This window comes from Hevea brasiliensis, chromosome 4, assembly GCF_030052815.1.
Source record: "Hevea brasiliensis isolate MT/VB/25A 57/8 chromosome 4, ASM3005281v1, whole genome shotgun sequence".
In the NCBI taxonomy this organism is placed as follows: domain Eukaryota; kingdom Viridiplantae; phylum Streptophyta; class Magnoliopsida; order Malpighiales; family Euphorbiaceae; genus Hevea; species Hevea brasiliensis.
In genome coordinates this window covers 8,659,194-8,678,832 of record NC_079496.1, presented here as the reverse complement: position 1 = coordinate 8,678,832, position 19,639 = coordinate 8,659,194, and the positions used below count along the sequence as shown (strand labels likewise).

At 33.0% G+C, this 19,639-nt stretch overlaps 2 protein-coding genes across 3 annotated transcripts; both read right to left on the bottom strand.

Moving 5' to 3' along the window:
• Positions 1 to 6,041: 6,041 nt before the first annotated feature.
• Positions 6,042 to 10,960, bottom strand: LOC110662154 (probable leucine-rich repeat receptor-like protein kinase At2g33170). 2 transcript variants are annotated; one of them, XM_021821038.2, is made up of 3 exons: positions 10,347 to 10,957; positions 6,970 to 9,933; positions 6,042 to 6,773 (listed from the first exon to the last, which is right to left on the bottom strand). In XM_021821038.2, exons 2-3 carry the CDS (start codon positions 9,902 to 9,904, stop codon positions 6,388 to 6,390), a joined length of 3,321 nt encoding a protein of 1,106 aa, XP_021676730.2. In that variant the 5' UTR covers positions 9,905 to 9,933; positions 10,347 to 10,957; the 3' UTR covers positions 6,042 to 6,387. The 2 variants fall into 2 exon arrangements, with proteins under 2 accessions (XP_021676730.2, XP_021676731.2); XM_021821039.2 differs by having other exon boundaries at positions 6,519 to 6,678; positions 10,347 to 10,960.
• Positions 10,961 to 17,073: 6,113 nt separating this feature from the next.
• On the bottom strand, positions 17,074 to 19,104 carry LOC110662153 (GATA transcription factor 1). The gene is made up of 2 exons (XM_021821037.2): positions 18,710 to 19,104; positions 17,074 to 17,895 (listed from the first exon to the last, which is right to left on the bottom strand). The coding sequence occupies exons 1-2, from the start codon at positions 18,911 to 18,913 to the stop codon at positions 17,305 to 17,307; spliced, it is 795 nt and encodes a 264-aa protein (XP_021676729.2). The 5' UTR covers positions 18,914 to 19,104; the 3' UTR covers positions 17,074 to 17,304.
• Between the last annotated feature and the right edge of the window lie 535 nt (positions 19,105 to 19,639).

Here is a 19,639-nt window from a genome sequence, read left to right as displayed (position 1 = left end):
TATATAAAAATTAAATAATAATATAAATTTCTTATTTATTATAACTATGAAAATAAAATTTTATTTATTTTCTTATAATTCATTATATATATAAATTTAAATTTTAAATTATTTTATTAATTTTAAAATATATAAATCTTAAATTTTTATAATTAAATGAAATAATTAAAAATTTAAGAATCATTAAATAAGAATTTTATAAAATTATTTAAATATATATAATATTTTTAATTAGTTGTGAAATTTTTGGTAACAATAATAGTAATAAAGATATTAAAAAATGAAATTAAAAAAAAAAGAAATAATTAAATATAATTAAATATTTTATGTACAATATTTATTATAATTATAAAATATAATAATTTTTATATAATAAGTGTCACATGATAAAATTAAGAGAAAATCTTTCTACTTTATATAAAAATATATAGATTAAATTAGTTCTCTCTATCTTTTTCTATCCTAGTCATCTAGCCAAGATGGCAACTTTTCTTGAATATGCAATGAATACAAAATAAAGGCAACAAAAGCAGAGGTTATATTTTTTTTCCTTGTATAACTACAAATTTAAATTTTTTACCAAAAATGAGATATTGTGACAACTGAGTATCAGATACTAACCATGGTGTTCAATTAAATTATTTCTGAAAATAACAATCTTTATGCCTCTCTATATATACAAACTTGTGAAATACAAAAATGCAGTCTTGACTCCAAACTAATGCTTTCCTCTTCCTCTCTGCTAAACCCAAAAGAAGCAAAAGCATAAAAAATGAGTCCCTTCATCGCCAGAAGCCTTTCCCTGGTAATGGTGTTTTTGTTACTGATGAGTAGCTGTGAAGCCTGGTTTTTTCCCAAGAAGCAAACAGTGAGTATAACCAATGTGCTTGGTAAGGGATTGGAGCTAACCATCCATTGCAAGTCAAAGGATGACGATTTGGGCACCAGAGAAATCCCCTTCAATGGCAATTTTTCCTTCAGATTTCGTCCTAATTTCATGGATACCACACTGTTTTACTGCAACATGACATGGCAGGGCCAAACCCATGGGTTCGATATTTACATAGCACAAAGAGATAAAGATAAATGCCCTCATAATAATTGTTCTTGGATTATAAAACCCACAGGCCCATGTATGTGGAATGAAGAGAAACAGATTTACAATGATTGTTTTCCTTGGGATAGTTAAGCCTTGATAGCCCAGAATTGTGCCAATAAATGAATGAGTGAATAATAATAATAATAATAATAATAGATTGTTGTCATTTTTCAAGGATCTGTTTTGCAATTTTTTCACATTTATATGTTAATTGCTAATTATTTTTTATTTTTATATATTATATTATGTAAATTTAATAATTTTATTATATGTTTGTTGAAGCGCGTAAATTAAAAAAAAACAAAATAAACACACAAAATAATAAAATTTATGTCATCTTCAGCTATAAATAAATATAATCATTAATTACAAACTTCAAATCATATTACCCATCAATTCAAATAATAGTTAATACATTAGTTAATCTTAGTTATAATTTAATATATTTACTATTTTTAACTACTATATTATAAAGGGTATTTGAGCAAAATCCTTCTCACTAATAGATAAAAATTTCTTTCATGTCTTTTATCTATCTTAGGCAGAATCCTCTCTCTACTAATTTTCTTTTGTTAAATCTAACCATTGATCAAATGTTATTTTTTTAAAGGAAAAATAAAAGCTTTTATTTAATAGAAAAATAATATAAATCAAAACGGTGGAGTTTATCTTATAATATTAATTTTTTTATTAAATAAATTTAATATAAATTTTAAAAACTAAATATATGAATAAATATTTTAATTTAAATATACAAGTTGATAAAGAGTAATTGAATTAGTTAACCGATAAAAAAATATACATTTAATGGTATTTATAATATACTTTTTTAAATAATCATTATTTAACTCTATAACTTTTTTATGACCCGACATAATAATTACTAAATTAATATTTATTTTTAAAAGAAGAATTATCCTTTTTTTATTGTCAATTAAATAATTTAAAGCAACAAAATAAACAAAAATCTCAAAAAAAAGACACAAAATTAAAAAAATAAGAACAATAAATAAAATTTTACTTTATTGATATATAATCAAACAAGAAAAAAAGGAATTTTTTTTTTTTACACCAAAGTATTTTCTATATTTGTTTTATGATTCATAAAATATTAATTCCTCCGAAATTTATAATTGCCCCTTTCGCCTTCTCTAAAGATCAAACTGGAGTTTTCCCCTTAATAGTATAGTAAGTCTTACTACTGCAATAACACTTATTGATAATGAAAAAATTATAATTAATTAAAAAATCTCACCATTAATTATTTAAAAGTTTTTTTCAAGTAAAGAAAAAAAAAAAAAAAGAATGGAGGAGGGGAATTTGTAGAGGATAGGAGTAATCTCTCTTAGAAACCCAAACCTTAGAGCCGGTATATGATATTTGAATCAACTTAAAGACACATGATATTTGAATAAACCTAATGGTTAAATTTTCATATTTTATCAAACTAAAAAAATATATAAATTTCAAAAATTATTAATTAATAAATATAATAAATTAAACCTTTATGAGGGTCTATAAAAAGTTAGTAGATAAATTTTTCATGCTTCTGATTTTTAATAATAAATTAGAACAGGCGTACTAAATGTAATTAAAAGTTGAAATTGTAGCAATTTATTGAAAGCCTTACAAGGATAATATCCATTAATAGGTGGTAGGGGTATGTAGCTCCGATTTGATTTAAGGTTTGCTAGGAATCAGAATCAAATCGAAATTTTAATATAGTTTTGATTTGATTCTTAATTGTTTTTGTTAGAGTTGGTACGATTCTTAATTCTTTGATTTTGATTTAGTTCAGTATAATTTTTTATTTTTAAAATAATTTTATGCAATTATTTTCTTAAAAAATCATATTTAAATTAATATTTAAGTTTTAAATTAGATTATTTATATATAATATATCATATAATATATATTTTAACTATTTTTAAATATATAATTTTTAATTATAAAATGTATATATAATTTAAGATTAAATATACTATATAATGTAATAATATAAGTATATCATATAATATATATTTTATCTATTTATTAATTATATAATATTTAACTATAAGATACCAATATAATTATGAATTAACATATATGTAATCTAATAGTATATTTATAATTAATAGTTATAAGATAATTTAATGTATTTATAAAATTATTAAGAAAATATAGAGAAATGAAACATAATATTAGGTTGTATTTAGTTTATAATTAAATATACATATATAAATACATATAATTATATTAAAAATATATGATACATATAAAAAAACATAGAAAAATGCATGTATAAATTCAGTTTTCGGTTTAGTCTCAATACAATTTTGATTCGATTCTTAATGAAGAATCAGAACTGAACTAAAGTATCAAAATAAATTCAGTTCGATACGATTTTTCAGTTTGATTTGAAACCATGAGAACTATACATAGCCCTAATGGGTGGGATAGTCACATCCATATAGAAAATTCAAGTTTCATAAGCATAATTACCTATTATTTAAAAGTATTTTTCTTAACTTATAAAACCAGTTTATAAGCTCTAAGTTAACCTATTTATTTATAATAATTTTTGGATTTATAATTTTTGGATTGATTAGCAAGGAGTAGAGAAAGGAAATGTCAAGATCTCAATCAAGTTAGGTGCGTTAAGGATAAAGAAGGAAAAGTGTTGGTGAAAGATGAGGACATTAAAGAAAGATAGAGAAATTATTTTAATGATCTCTTTAATAATAGTCAAAATGGAAATAGCGTGAATATAGATTATAGAACAATAGAAAAGAATGTAAATTATACTAGAAGGATTAGATCTTTAGAAGTAAAGGAAGCACTTAAGAGAATGAAAGTAGGTAAAGATGAAATACCAATTGAAGTGTGGAAGTATTTGGGAGATATGGGAGTGGCATGGTTAACTAAATTAATTAATAAGATTCAAAACTCAAAGAAAATGCCTCCTGAATGGAGGAAGAGTATTTTAGTACCTATTTTTAAAAATAAGGGAGACATACAGAGTTGCTCAAACTATAGGGGAATTAAACTCATGAGCCATACTATGAAGTTGTGGGAGAGAGTTGTGGAGCATCGACTACGTCATGATACTTCTATCTCTCTCAATCAATTTGGTTTCATGCAACTATGGAGCGATATTTCTCATTAGAAGCTTGATGGAGAAATATATAGTTGGGAAGCAAGATCTACACATGGTTTTTATTGATTTGGAGAAGGCTTATGATAGTGTTCCAAGAGAGGTCTTATGGAATGCGTTAGAACAAAAGAGGGTATCTATTAGGTACATACAAGTATTGAAAGATATGTATGAAGGAGCAACTACTATTGGAGGGGACACAAGAGATTTTCCGATTTCAATTGGATTACACCAAGGATCACCATAAGCCCTTACCTTTTTACATTAGTTTTAGATGAAAAACATATACAAGAGAGTATTCCTTGGTGCATGATGTTTGCGGATGATATTGTTACGATAGATGAGACACGAGAAGGAGTCAATAGGAAGCTAGAACTTTGGAGAAGTACTCTAGAGTCAAAGGGTTTTAAGTTAAGTAGAACGAAGAGAATACATGCATTGCAAGTTCGAAGGCCAAACGGTGATAGGGAAGGAGTTAGTTTGAATGGAGTTCCCAAAGTAATCACTTTAAATATCTAGGCTCAATCCTTCAAGTAGATGGGGATGTGAGGAGGATGTTAGTCATAGGATTAAAGCGGATGGTTGAAGTGGAGACGTGCCACGAGTTCTATGTGATCGTAAGATTCCCAATAAATTAAAAGGAAAATTTTAATGCTATATGGTAGTGAGTGTTGGGAAGAGTCGTATGCATCTAAGATAAGAGTTGCAGAGATGAGAATGTTAAGGTGGATGAGTGGCCATACTAGACTAGATAAAGTCCGTAATGAAAGTATTAGAGAAAAGGTAGGAGTGGTGCCAATTGAAGATAAGTTGAGAGAAGGGAGATTGAGGTGGTTTGGTCATGTGAAGCGTAGACATACGGAGGCTCCAGTTAGACAAGTAGAGCACATTAGGCTAGAGGATAGAAAGAAAAAAAGAGGTAGACCTAAATTGACTTGGAGGAGAGTAGTACAGCATGACTTAGAAGCATTACACATTTCTGAGGATTTAACTCAAAATCGTTCAGAGTGGAAAAAGCGAATCCATATAGCCGACCCCAAATTTTTGAGATAAAGGCTTAGTTGAGTTGAGTTGAGTTGTATAAATTCACCTTATAAGCTAAAAAAATAAGTTGAAGGACCAAAATATTTATTTTGGTGCTTATAAACCATGTACTTATAAATTAGTTTAACCAAGTATTTTATAATATTATCTTCATTTAATTTTTAAAATTTTATCATAAATCTCATTTATTATTCTTTTTAGTCATTTTAATAATAAATGTGCTTATAAATTATTTTTTACTAAACATATTAATTGTTTATCAGTAATTTATAAGTAATTTAATTAAATATATAATTATTTAAAATTTTAAATGCTTAAATGTAAGGCATTAGGTATTTATAAGTTAACTTTCATAAGTTAAGCCAAAAACTTTCTTAGAGCTAAGTAAATTTTAATTGGATTGGTGAATTCAACTTCAGTCCAATTCGATTTACAATGATATTTAATTTATTTTAATTAGTACTAAAATTAAATGTCAATTTAATAATTTGAATAATTCAGTTAAAAATAATACATAAAAGTTGGCTCGATTAGTATAAATATTATTTTTTACTCCAAATGATTCATAATTCGTAAATTAATTTAAATTTGACTTAAAATTCTTTCTATATAATAATTCCATAAAGAATCAAAATAAAAAGTTGACTTAAAAAGAATTGTAGTATCATATCGATATCTAGAACTAGAAGCCATATTCTGATTATTTTCTAAAGTAACAGAAAATTGCATATGCCATTCATTCAGTAGTATAACATATAAATCTAATAGAAAGATCATTTTAACTTCATCTATTAAAATTGCAAATAAAGAGTACCTATTATCCAGATTTATGAGTCTCTGGCTAACTGAAAACAGCACATCAACTAGCATCTGTTGAGTAATGGTAACATCTGGATCTTTGAGATCCATGTAGATATAATGGTACGTCCATCTGTACACAAGTGTTACTATACTGTAGCAATTGCAAGATGAAATACAGAATGTGAGAGCAACAATGATATTAAGCCCCTATGAGCAACAGAACTATCCAGTGATTCTATTTGCTTATAAAAGAATGTACAAGGTACCATCATTTGCTGTCCTTTAACAGAAACTGGGAGATGATAGCTTACTTTCGTGAAGCATCATCTTTCAGTGGAAGATCATAAATTGTAGACAGAATGAAGTTCCCTTCTCGCTCATTAGACTCAATAAGCATCAATACAACTTCACGCATTGAGGGACGATCAAAAGGTGACATGCTTGTACACATCAAAGCAATTTTCAGTACACAAATCATGTGATCAACAGTACTTTGATCTTTGAGGTCTAATCTACTGTCAAGTATCCCAGATGACAATGAATGGCTGCGGACATAATTTCTCACCCATGTCACAAGATCACCTCCTTGATCTAGTGGCTGCACAGGAATTTTCCCAGTCAACAACTCCAACAGAACAACTCCATAGCTATAGATATCACATTTTTCTGTTACTTTCATTGTGTATGCATACTCTGCCATGAATACGAGGTAAACTAGAGGTCAGTTATAGTCACAGAGAGAAAATTTCAGGTAAACTGTCGCATTTAACTCAACCAACCTCTAATGTTTTAAGAAAATTAACTTAAGGATAAATGTAAGCCTAAAAGAAATATATATAGTCCTACATCTTGATAGTCTTATTAAAATCTGAAAGGTGCAAAATCATACCAGGAGCAATATACCCATATGACCCTGCAACTGCTGACATTGATTTAGACTGAGGCATGTCAATTACTTTAGCCAAACCAAAATCACCAACATGAGCTTCAAAATTATCATCAAGTAGAATATTATTGGACTTTATATCACGATGAATTATTCTCGGTTTGCAGTCATGATGTAAATAGGCAAGACCTTCAGCAGCACCAAGTGCAATCATGTACCTTGTTGGCCATTCCAAGCTGCAAGAGGGCCCATGAAGCAGTTCACCCAAGCTACCCCTGGCCATGTACTCATAAAGAAGCAGATTGGAACCGTGGTGATAGCAAAATCCATAAAGCTTCACAATGTTCCGGTGCCTGATCTTTCCCAGAGTCACAATCTCCGCATGAAAACTGTTCTCTACGTTGCTCCCCTCTCTGTCAGATGCTAGTCTTTTCACAGCAATGGTTTGTCCAGTATGCATAACTGCCTTGTAGACTGTTCCACAAGCTCCCCTTCCTACAACATAACTATCATGAAAATTGTTTGTGGCCTCAACCAGATCTTGTAAAGTGAATCCCTCCTTTGGAGGGAAGTAGATATCCGATTCTGGAGATGAACTTTCATTGTCACGTATGGAAGGAACTGATTCAGCTGGGTGTCTCATGAAATATAATATTACTACAATTAGAATCAGAGAAACTCCACCAACAGCAGCTGCAACAATTGTGATTATTCTACCCTGGGGAGCATCCATGCTTTTCAAAGGAGGGACAGATAATGAATCTCCATTGCAATAGCCAAGATGCCCACCACAAAGCCCATTATTCCCTAGGAAACTGCCAACTGCCATGTTCTGAAATAGTGGTACGGGAGGTAAGGGTCCAGTAAGGTTATTATATGAAAAGTTGCACCCAAGTAAACTTGAAAGATTTTCAAATGTTTCTGGAATTTCACCAGTCAAATGATTATTATTGAGAAAGAGGAACTCCAGCAAATTAAGATTGCCCAGTTCTGGCGGTATGCTCCCAGTCAGATTATTATTACTAAGATTCATTGCAATCTGCAAGCTTGAAAGAGAACCCAACTCTGGAGGAATTTCACCAGAAAATAAATTGCCACCCATCTGCAATTCAGTCAAGTGAGAGAGATTTCCCAATGCTGGAGGTATATTCCCAGAGAATTTATTTTCTGACAGCTTGAGAAGCTCTAACTGCAGAAGGGTTCCAAGCTGTTCTGGTAAAGCATCTACAAAGCTGTTGTGGCTGAGATCAAGTCGTTGAAGCATCTTGCAGTTAACAATTCCAGGTGGAATCTGTCCTTTGAGCAAATTAGAAGAGACGTTAAAAGTCACAAGTTGAGACAGATTACCTATTTCCTTAGGCAGCTCATTAGTGAAGTAATTGTTTGCAATATGAAGCCTCTGCAACTTCTGACAGTTGCCAACGGCCGGAGGAATCGGACCACTAAACTTGTTCTGATCCAATTCAATGGTAGAAAGGTTCGTCAACTTGCACATCTCAGAAGGAAAGCTACCTGTAAGCCTGTTTCTAACAAGCCGAAGCTGTACCAATGATCTGCAGTTCAAGATACCATTTGGGATGTTCCCATAAAAGCCGTTTGCCTCCAGATTCAGCAACATCAGGTTAGAATGCCGACAAAGATGAGGAGGTATTCTTCCTGTCAGATAATTGTCTGAAAAATCCACCACCCAAAGTCGACTGTAAAGTCCAAGCCCCTGAGGAATACTGCCACTAAGGGAGTTATTGAAAAGCTGTAGTTGAATCATTTCTGTCAAGTATTGAAAACCCAAAGGAATAGGACCTTTGAGATAATTAATTGAAAGGTCAAGCTTTGTCAAGTTCCTCAAGCTACTAAGCTCATTTGGTATAACACCAATAAGCTGATTCTGGAAGAGGTATAGAAGACGCAGACCTTTTATCTTACTGAACTCCGTAGGGATCTCCCCTGTCAACTGATTCTCTGAGAAATCAATTTCCGTTGCCATAGATAAATTCCCAATTTCTCTTGGAATGGTTCCATTCAACTCATTTCTGTATAGATAGAGTTCCTTCAGAAACTTCATGTTCCCAATTTCCACTGGTATCGATCCCACAAGATTGTTTGCATACAAAGCAAGCGTCTCTATGTTTGTACAGTTAGCAATCTCCTTTGGTATATATCCTGTGAGTTGGTTACCCCACAAAATTAAATCAGTCAAGCTCCCAAGCATCCCAATTTCTTTTGGCAGCTCCCCTCCTATGGCATTTTGGGCAAGACCAAGTAATTGTAAGCTTTGACATCCACTTATTTCCACTGGAATGCTACCAGAAATTCCATTCTGCCCTGCACGAAAGGTTTTCAAGTTCTTGAGATTCCCAATAGAGTGAGGCAATGGACCAGTCAGATTGTTGGTGTAAGCCACAACCTCAACCAATGAAGACAAATTCCCAAACTCCTCTGGAAAAGAACCAGATATTCTGTTATTGCATATATTCAAACGCTGAAGAAGAGACAAATAACCCAGCTCTGCAGGAAGTTGTTCACTAAACTGATTATTGTTTAGATATAGATATTGCAACTTTGAACAATTTCCAATGGTGTTAGGTATACGTCCACTGAGCATGTTGTAAGAAAGATCAAGATATCTTAGGTTGACCAAGCCACCGATGCTGGGACTCAGGATCCCAGACAAATTCATTGCACTCAAATTGAGAGATTGGACCACGGGCTCATAATCTGAAGTGCAATTCACGGCGATCCACCCACATGGTGTCTGGTCAGTGGATTTCCAGTTATTCAAATGATCAAATTCATCATGAATGCTATTCTTTAGATCCAGGAGGGAGTGCCCCTCAGAATTCAACCCCTCAGAAGTACAAACCAATAGCAAGAGCCAAAATACTGTAAACCCTGCTTCAAAAGTTCTACTTGACATTCTAGTATCCCTCAGCTTGATCATGATTATAGCATAATATGATAATTCCGAACCTGCACGTATATAGCTACTTCAGATTGGAATTGCCAAAGAACATTCAACAAAATACGGGTATATTTTATGAGAATAAGATCAACTGACACACTGAATTGATGATGATAGGAATATCTTCTATATAGACACTGTTTAACAAGCCATTCAAACTTTGCAAGGAATTCAGTGCAAATATATAGAGTGACAGAAAAACCAAATTGATATTTGAAGCCCAGAAATTCAGTCACCTTACGATTTGAAGGAAATCAAGAACATAAGAAGGAGTAAAAGAACTCAGCAAGGCACTAACTCTAAATTTTAGAAACCTAACAAACCATAATCACCTTATTTACATGAACACTTATATTAAACCGTCAAAGAAGCAAATTTAAGCAATCAAATAAACCAGCAATACAGAAAAAGAGAGACTAACCTGTTTAAGCCAAATAATCAATCAATCAATCACTCATCAAAGAAGAGATAGTAAAAGCAATAACTGCACCACTTTGCTGTTACACATTGAGACACAAAAAGAAAGATACCGTGGAATTCATGAATCGAGAGAGAAAACCAAAACAAACCCAGTTCACCTTTAGCCACAAATGGCGCGGATCTTTGGATCTCAAGGCCAAAGATTTTGGACCCAAAAAAACTCTCTCTCCTGCTTTTGAGAAACCAAACAAACAACCAAAAGTGGAACGAACCAAAAAAGAGAGATTTTTTTAAGGATTTACAATAGAGATATTGCAACGAAACGAAAGCACATGAAAAGGAACGAGCTTTAGCTCGTCCCTTGAAGCTTTAATGGCCGACAAGGCATGCTCTCATTTCCTCTATCCCTCTGTATATAGACGGTAGACCTTTCCATCTCTCCCTTTCTTTCTACTTAACCCAATATAAATGGTAATGGACTAGTGGTATAATGCTCTCTTTTATTGCTGTTTCCTCTATCTCTCCCTGTAGGAGTGGGGATGGATTGGTGGGCTTGGCTGGCTGGCTGGCTATAGTTAGTTGTAGTTTCTTTCTTTCTCTTTTTTAGTGCCTTAGCAAAAAGAGAGCTGTTGCTGTTGCTGTAGGTAACTGTTGCTGAAACTTTTATTTAGGCAAGAAAACTTTTTTTTTTTTTGGTGACAGCTTTGATTGTGACAGCTTCAGCGCTGGGTGGCAGGTTTCTTCTGAAATCTCACTATATTTCATACACAAACAAATTTTTCTGATTTATTGGCTCCATTTTTCTTCGCTAATTAACACTAATCACCTTGTATTTTTATTCTTTAATCTTCAATACTGACAAATCAGCAATTACATAAAAATTCATATCGGTCCAAGTCCTACCGACCATCTAAGCTTCCTCTCATCAATTCAAGCTAATCCCATTTCATTTTCATGATTTCTCTCTATCTGATATGATTTCATAACAATTTTTTGAAATTTTCTTTTCAATTTCTATGGTATAAGAAAGCAATTGAATGATGAGACTTAAAGATAAAATTAAATTTTAGAGATTTCGTTGTACCCCCATATCATTGGACTTGTATATCTTCTTTTTTTATATCCACTTGCTTGAATATTTTACCTTAGCATGGCTGGGTTACAATTATCATCATGGGTGTACTCCTCCATTTTTTTTTCAAAGAAAATTAAAAAAAAAAAAAATGTTTTCCTTTTCCTTCACGTGCTTTTGTTTGTTTCTCATCTAAAGAAAGAACGATGTCGTTCTGCTTTTGTTTAAGTTATTTATTAGCACCTTTTTGGATGCATCATATTAGTGTGAAAAGTTAAGAGTTTATTTAACTATTTTCTTGAAAAAGAATGGCGAGATGGGACGTGGCAGTGGGGCCTATATATTAGCCCCTAAGAAAATGGGATCATAGAAATTTCGCCCACCATTGTCGAGCCCTAGATATGGACCCACAAAATGGGTGAGACAGCTCCCTAGGCCTCAGCCGTCCAACCAATTACCTTTTTGTTCAGATCACACGGTTCACATTTGCGGGTTATCAGTCTTGCAACTAATCATGTAACCTTGAAAGACCAAAAGAGCGGTTATTAAAAAAGAAATTTGAATTTCAGCACATGTGCTAGACCCCGGTTCAGCTCCGAACCGGATTCAGATGGGCTCGGATCAAATATTCTTGATCAACAAGTCTTAATCTTGTAGATGCAGTGTTATTAAATTTGATTTGGAGGTTGGCTCGGCAGAGAAATCGGGTTGATAGATCAATAGCCGAACCACTGATCCTTCAAAAAATAATTAAACATATATAAAAATATTTAAATAATATAATATATAAAAAAATTTTATAAATGTAATTGTCTTTTAATATTTATAAAATATTAAATATAATTAAAAAATAAATAAACAAATTACTTTATAAAATTTAATATATATATATATATATATATATATATTTAAATAAAAAACAACACATAACTATCAAAATAGTTGAATTGATTTAAATCTTAAAAATTTTTTTATAAGATTTTGAATTCAATTATTTATACCAATATTAAAAAAGAAAAAAAATAATCTATTAATATACTTAATTACTAGTTCTACCACTTGAGCTCTTCTTTGTCTAATTTAATTACAAAATTAAATTGGTTTAAGGGCCAACTCACCGGTCCAATTGACTAGTTCAGACCGAATTTGATTTTAGCCTTCCTCCTTCCATCTCTAAATTGAAATGAATGGTTTGCTTGATTTATTTTCTTATGAATTAAATCATATTTTTTAAAGTAAAAGATGACTCATCTGAAATATGCCATACAAATAGAATCAAATAAAATTATTTAAAATTAAAATTAATTAAATAAGACTAAAATTGACTCTGATCCTTTTTAAACTAAGATTGATTACAACGAAACTAAAATTAATCAGATTTCAATTCATCAACTTTCTCAATTTGAAACAGCTAAAACTCATGAGAGCAGAGCAGAGCAGAGTGGGGGGCACGTCTATGTAAGGCAAGGGCAATCACTACTTCACCTTTAAAATGGGTTTGTCTATTATTGACTGTTGAGGAATTTTATGGCAGGTATTTGGGGTTGGCTCATTCCCACTAAAACCTCATCTGTTTCTGTAGGTTATTGACCTCTTTTATGGCTCTCAGAGAACCAACCTTTTTTCTTTGTGCACATCTATTCATAGTGAGTTGGTTAGATTGAGACTTTCATTATTAATTCTTTTGATTCTTTCTTAGAACATTAATTCCTACATACATTTTCAAAGATTTAACCATAATTTTTTGAAAATATTTGCTTTACTCCCTTATTTCTTCTTTCACTTTTCCTTTTAGTCAATTTTAATTATTTACGCTGTGTTCAATAAAACGGTTTTTTTTTTATTTATATTATTTAATAGTATAGTATTTATACATTAATATTTAGAGGTTGAGAGAATAATTGATGAAAATTTACTCCTTTCAGTTTTGATATATTATTCGATATCATACTGTTTAAATGATTTTGACATAAAATTCATGTGTTTATAATATATTTTTAAATGAGAGAAATCATTTCATTATTTGAAATAATTAAAATGTAAAATAAATTTATTATATTTTTATTATATATATTGACAAAAAAAATTGCAATTTAACGCCTGTTTATTTCACGAAAATAAAATATTTTTTGTATTTCTAACTTTTATGGCACTCAAAAAAATTAATAAATTAAAAATATTTTTCTGATTAAAGAAAAATTAAATTATTTTTAAAGAAAATGACTTATTTTTTAAAAGAAAAAATTATTTTTCATTTTTAAAATTTTAATAACCTTATTAAAATATGAAAATACTCATATATACATTAATTTAACATTGCAACTAAATAACATAAAATATTTTAATGAGAAATATTTTTTAAAAAATTATTTTCCATAAAAAATCTTATATTTTATTTAAAATAAACAAAGTCTAAATATGAGGTGCTTTGAGATTTTAATATGAAAAATCATGATAAGAATTAAATTATTGCAAAATGTTCTCACTTTTGATGTAAATTTATTTATTTTAAAATTATTTTTTTAATTAAAGAAATTAAATTATAAAATATTCAAAAAATAAAAAAATATATCATTAATCATCGATAATTAACTTAAAAAAAAAAAAGAAAAGAAAAATAGAAGAAGCTGAAGAGAAGACCACCTCTGACTCCACATATATATAACTAATAGCATGCATTACTTAATTAAGATCCCTACCCTCTAAGCAAGAAAGAAGAATATGAAATAACGAAATTCCTCAAAGATTGCAAATTAATTTAACAAGGTTAGAGTAGGTTGGGGTTTTTATGAATATATATTGAACAATAGTTTACTTGGCTCACGTTTTCTGGTTATTGGATCTGCAACTGCATGGCCTCTGATTCCTCAACCCCTTTAACATTAGACAATGCTTTCTCCATATCAATTTTTTAAGGGAAAATAATTTTCAACTTTAATTATTTTTAATCGTATAAAATCACAAAAGAAATCAATATTTTGCATAAAATAAAGTTTTTTTTTCTCAAAAAATTAAAATAAAATATTAGGAGCGGTATAAATTTTTTTTTTAAATAGTTGATGAACGTGAAAGATGTAAAGAGGAAAGATCCAAACACAGCCTGAAACAACCACCAAGCAAAAGCACGCAAGGCTTACATCAATTTCGAAATCGTGAAAAATCGCAAAGTGGGTCCATGACAATGCACGTGAACTACAAAAGGGCCGATAAGGATGATTGCCTAACTGCACGTGAACTACAAAAGGGCCGATAAGGATGATTGCCTAACTTATACCCAAGCCCATGCCCTTATTTAATAAGCTTGTCTCTTCCTTTGCTTCCTACTTTCCTATTATTTCCCCTGCATTCAAGAACTGTTGTTGGGAACTTGGGAGCCACTCGCTACCTTTGATACAATCTCAATCTTAGGTATGATTGAATCATACAAGTTAGGCAATAAATTTTTAAAACTATTTGTCTTGTCATAGGTAATAATAGGTCATTATCTTGAGATTAGACAAAGATAATTGGTTGCCCTGCAAATCAAAGGACTAGATTAACTTAATGCAATTTTCTTAAGTGAACCAATGAGGCCGGCCTTCCAGTAAAAAAGATCTTCCAAGTCAAATTTGGAGCACATCAGCCGGCTATGAATATTGAGATGGCAATGTCCACGCTTGAGTTGCTTTTTAGCAACCATTACACACCATTGTATCAAATTTCTTGTTGAAGCAAACAAGGCTCATTTTATTCACTTTCCGAGAAAGTGCTAGCAATAGTAAGGACAATCACTTAACCATTACCACCTAATCATTTTGCTATTAATAGACTATAATTAAGATTCTCATCCCTTAATGCCTTTCATTATCGCTGCCCCTGCAAAGCAAATCCTCTTCTAATTTCGCCACCTAGATGCTATTTCCACGCATACTTTTTCCTTAAAGGACCTGAATTTTTTTTTTATTTTTTATTTTTTATTGTGTTCTAGTTGGAAGGAAGAAAGCATGTGTCACCCCACAAGTTGGCCATGAACTTGCTGTTTACTCCATTTAAATTAGGACGCTTTGTCCACGGAGAAGATTCCCTTTAACTCCTCTTCTACACCATATATGGTATCTTAACAGTTTGATTTTAAAATTTACTCAACAGTCGATTGACTGAACCGTGAGCACCCATGGGTCTAAAGGCACCCTTTTAAACCAGTTCTGACTTCTGATGGCAGGAAAACACAAACAGATACACCCAATTTTGTTCTTCAGCAGCACAAGATTCTCCCTTTTCTTCTTTAGTCTATTGGGTAAGTAAGGGAGTTGGCCAAATTTTCTTACCTCAAGAGGCAATTGAGCAGGGTATGCGAAGTGTGTTCTCCAATTAATCATTGCCAATCTCATGACCAACAAAAACAGCTCACCACACTGTTGCTCCCATGTGGTTATGGTAAATCATAGTGCTGAAGAGAACAATAACAATTAAATATTAATCTCAAACTAATAGAGTTGATTATATGAATTATTTTTAAATTATTTTTTTACTATTTAAATTTGTTGTATATCAAATCCGCTAAATTATAAATTATTTGATACCCAAATGCTAAAGAGAGAGTAAAAAAAAAAAAAAAAAGAAAAGAAAAGAGAAGAAGAAGAAGATTGTCCCGTGAGAATTGCGATAAAATTACCAGTTGCTGACCTGTCACTCAGGAACACGATGACACTATCAATGGAGAAGATCAGTGCTTAAACTGTGGTTTCACAGGGACCATTTCAATCTTCAAACCCACCAAACGCCCTGTCCAGATTATTGATTGCTTAACGTTCCAAATTGCTCTGATTTTTCATAAATAGTTACATCAGGCAATTATGGCTGTCTTAATGGAATAATTTAACCAGGTTCGGACCCTTTTACCCTGATAATTGTCACAAAGCACAAATTATCCTCAAATGTTCTTGCCCTAACTGGGGTCACCTGAAGATTCCTGACATGTACGATCTCTACAATGCTGAAGTTGAGATATTGAGCCCTTAAACCAACCATTTACCAACTGAAAATCAGTATTTGAACGAAGGCAAGGAGTACTTGACGGGCAGAAACTCCGGGCAGACAGTGAGGACCACCATCTGCTAATAAAACCCTCCAATTCCAAAGCAAGGGAATTTTTAGCAGCACCGTAACCATAGTTTTGTTTATCTGTCTGTAACACACACATTTTATGTTGCTTTCAATAGGTTCAGAATATCCAAACCCCGAGGGATGAAAACAAAACTACTGTAACTATGAAACATCACAAATTTCTTCCTCCGCGCAAATACTTCTTCCTCGTGCCCTTCCATCAGAATTCAGAAACAATGCGTCTTTGGAATGTGTTCACATCTGATGAATTCAGTTAAAACTGAAAATTTATTTTTGGTTCAATGGCTAAATGCGATAATATCACTCACCTGATTCAACTCCCCACCAACCGAGTTTGAATTGTGTTACAGCTCACCATTCACCAATTGCCACTATCCATAAGAAATCAGTTAGCTCAAAGCAATGAAACATGACAACCACTACTCTTAAAAGTCTCAAACAAAAAATCATATCACCAAATCCCTCAACCACACTTTCATTTTTTTTCTTCAATGCCATCATCTGCAAATCCAAACCAAGCAAACGCACCAAAAGAATTAAAGATAGGACAGAACCCAATAACACTACCTTGCTTTTCTATTCTAAAAACATAAACCAACCAACCATACACACTAGCAAGTCAAAATTCCCCTACTAAATTTCAATCATAGCCAAAGAACATCACTAATCACCTATCCCATTACACCAAACCCCTACTTCCTAACTATGCTCGTAAACCAAAATAAAACTTAGAGAGAGAGAGAGAGAGAGAGAGAAGGAGGTGGCACCAATCACCATTGCCCTACCCTTTCTCTATAGTTTTCACAACCATCAATCCCATAATCTGCTTCTGCTTCCTCATCTCCATAACTTTCCTATGCGAATTTGAGTGCCATTCACTGCAGAATGTCGGGCTACTAGCGGGCCGGTACTCGGGCACCAGCCGTCCGGATTTATACCTCACTCCACAGGCATTGCACAAGGTTTTAGGCCCTAGCGGCCCGGCCCGCCATTGAGGGGTCTTTTCAGCACCGCAGTGCTGACACTTTCTTCCCATCGTCGATGATGTTACGGCTGGTTTCAATTTCTTCAAATTCTCCAGGCTCCACCAACACTGCTGGGCTTGGAGGTCGCGACGGCGCCTGCGCTGATGCTTGCTTCTCGCCTTGACTGGCACATGGGGACTGCGGCAGTAATTCATGATAACACTGCCATTTGCGCCACTATTTCCGCTGTTGCTGGTGCTGCTTGTGGTGCTGTTCTCCAGCACCGAAACTGGGCTCCGTTGCTTGGGGAGGCTACCTGGGTGCTCCGAGAGAACGTCGACGAATGTTTCCAACGCCGGGAAAGCGTCTTTGTTAGATAACCATTCCAGCTCTTCCTCCGCAAATTCCTGAGCGAAATTGGAAAAAAAAAAAAAAAAAAAAAAAAGAATCTAGAATCCATAAGCCATAAAACCCCATTTGAGATAATTAAAACAAAAAAAAAAGTGAGTTGACTCGAATGGTGGACTCGGTAACTCGAAAGAATTCGCTCGTCCATAATTGGGTGCCCCATTTTTATGCCAAGTGGGCCACCCATGTGATATTCCCTCATGTCCAGCTCAATCAGTGTTTCGGCCTGTTGGGTACAGTTGGAGAATTTTTGGAAGTTTGAGGATGATATTGTCTTTTCAAGTGAGTGGGTGGGTGCAGCGCCCGTTTCTGTTTACAACCAAAAAGAAAAATTTGCTAGACATTTATTGGGTACAACTCTATCCTCGTGAACCACAGCTCACAACAATTAAGACCCAACATTGACCTTGAACTGACAGAAATACCCTCCAATTCTTAACTGACACGTGCCCGTAGAACTGAGTTTTCCCAGCGGTCAGAATTGTCAATTCAATGCAACAGGGCGGTGGCTGCCGATCTAACGAAACAAGATCAGAAAGCCAACAACTACTTGTTGAAAAAAAAAAAAATCATTATTTTACCATGCAGTACCATCTACTTAGACTCGGCCCAGTTGCCATCGGGTGAGTCAATTGTTTAAAAACTCGGAAGGAATCACCCGAGTTAACTCAACAACAACCCTAAAAGACAACCCGAGTCAGGGCGAGTCGAGCCCCGGAACACCCTCAACGACGGAAGTAGCCGAGTTTTGAGACCTTAAAACCCTTAAAAGGAAGAGAAAAAGCCATGACGATGATGGAGGCATAAACTTACAGGTGACGGACGGGTAGAGTCATCTGGGTGGTCGAAAACATCGAAAGGAGGCGGAACAACGGCAAGGCCATTTGGTGAGGGGTTAAGTGAAGGAAAGGCGTTTCTGGGTTTGCTGGGGTCTTCATCATCGTCTTTCTCTCCTATGTCAGAAGCAAAGTCCAGTAGGTCGTCCATGAAGCAGGCTGCAGGGTCAAGAGACTCCATTTCTAGATAGAGAGAACGGAAAGAAGGTTTTTCAGAAAGAGAAAAAAGAAGAAAGGGATGTATTGACACTTAATAAAGAGATATAGAGAAAAGAAGGTTATGAGAGAGAAAATGTTTTGGCTACATCATCACCATCACGATGGCCTTGAGGGTTTTTGGGTGGGAACGAAGGGATGACAAATTTTTGGCGTTTTTTATTTTCCTTTTTTTTTTTTTTATATAACGTGTATTGGGTAAGTATCCCATGCATTCATAACCTTCACGTCCTTTTCTTCAAACTTCATCAATAACCCCACAATTAACTTCCATATGCTGAAATTCACCGCTCCAGTTGACCTCTTTTAAATACCTCATTGCAGATAGATCCGATTATAATATGTATAATGACTAGGAGAAGAAGACGACAATTGCCATCCTATCATCGTCTCACTTTAATATTAAAATTAAAATTCAATTAATATTTTTCATCTCTAATAATAAAATACATATATAAAGTAAGTAACGCATATGCATTTGTATCTTTAGCCCATAATTTTTTGTCACTCTCCATTGCCACACCTACAGTTTCCAAAGGAACTCCAAATTTGGTTGCCAGTGGTTTGATTGTAAAAAGTAAATACAACACAGAGGTCAGGGCATTATGGGAACAATGGAGATTAAAAGAAAAAAAGTAAGGATAAAAAAGGAGGGGGCGGGCCGCTTACGCAACGGCCAGGCCTGCTAGGC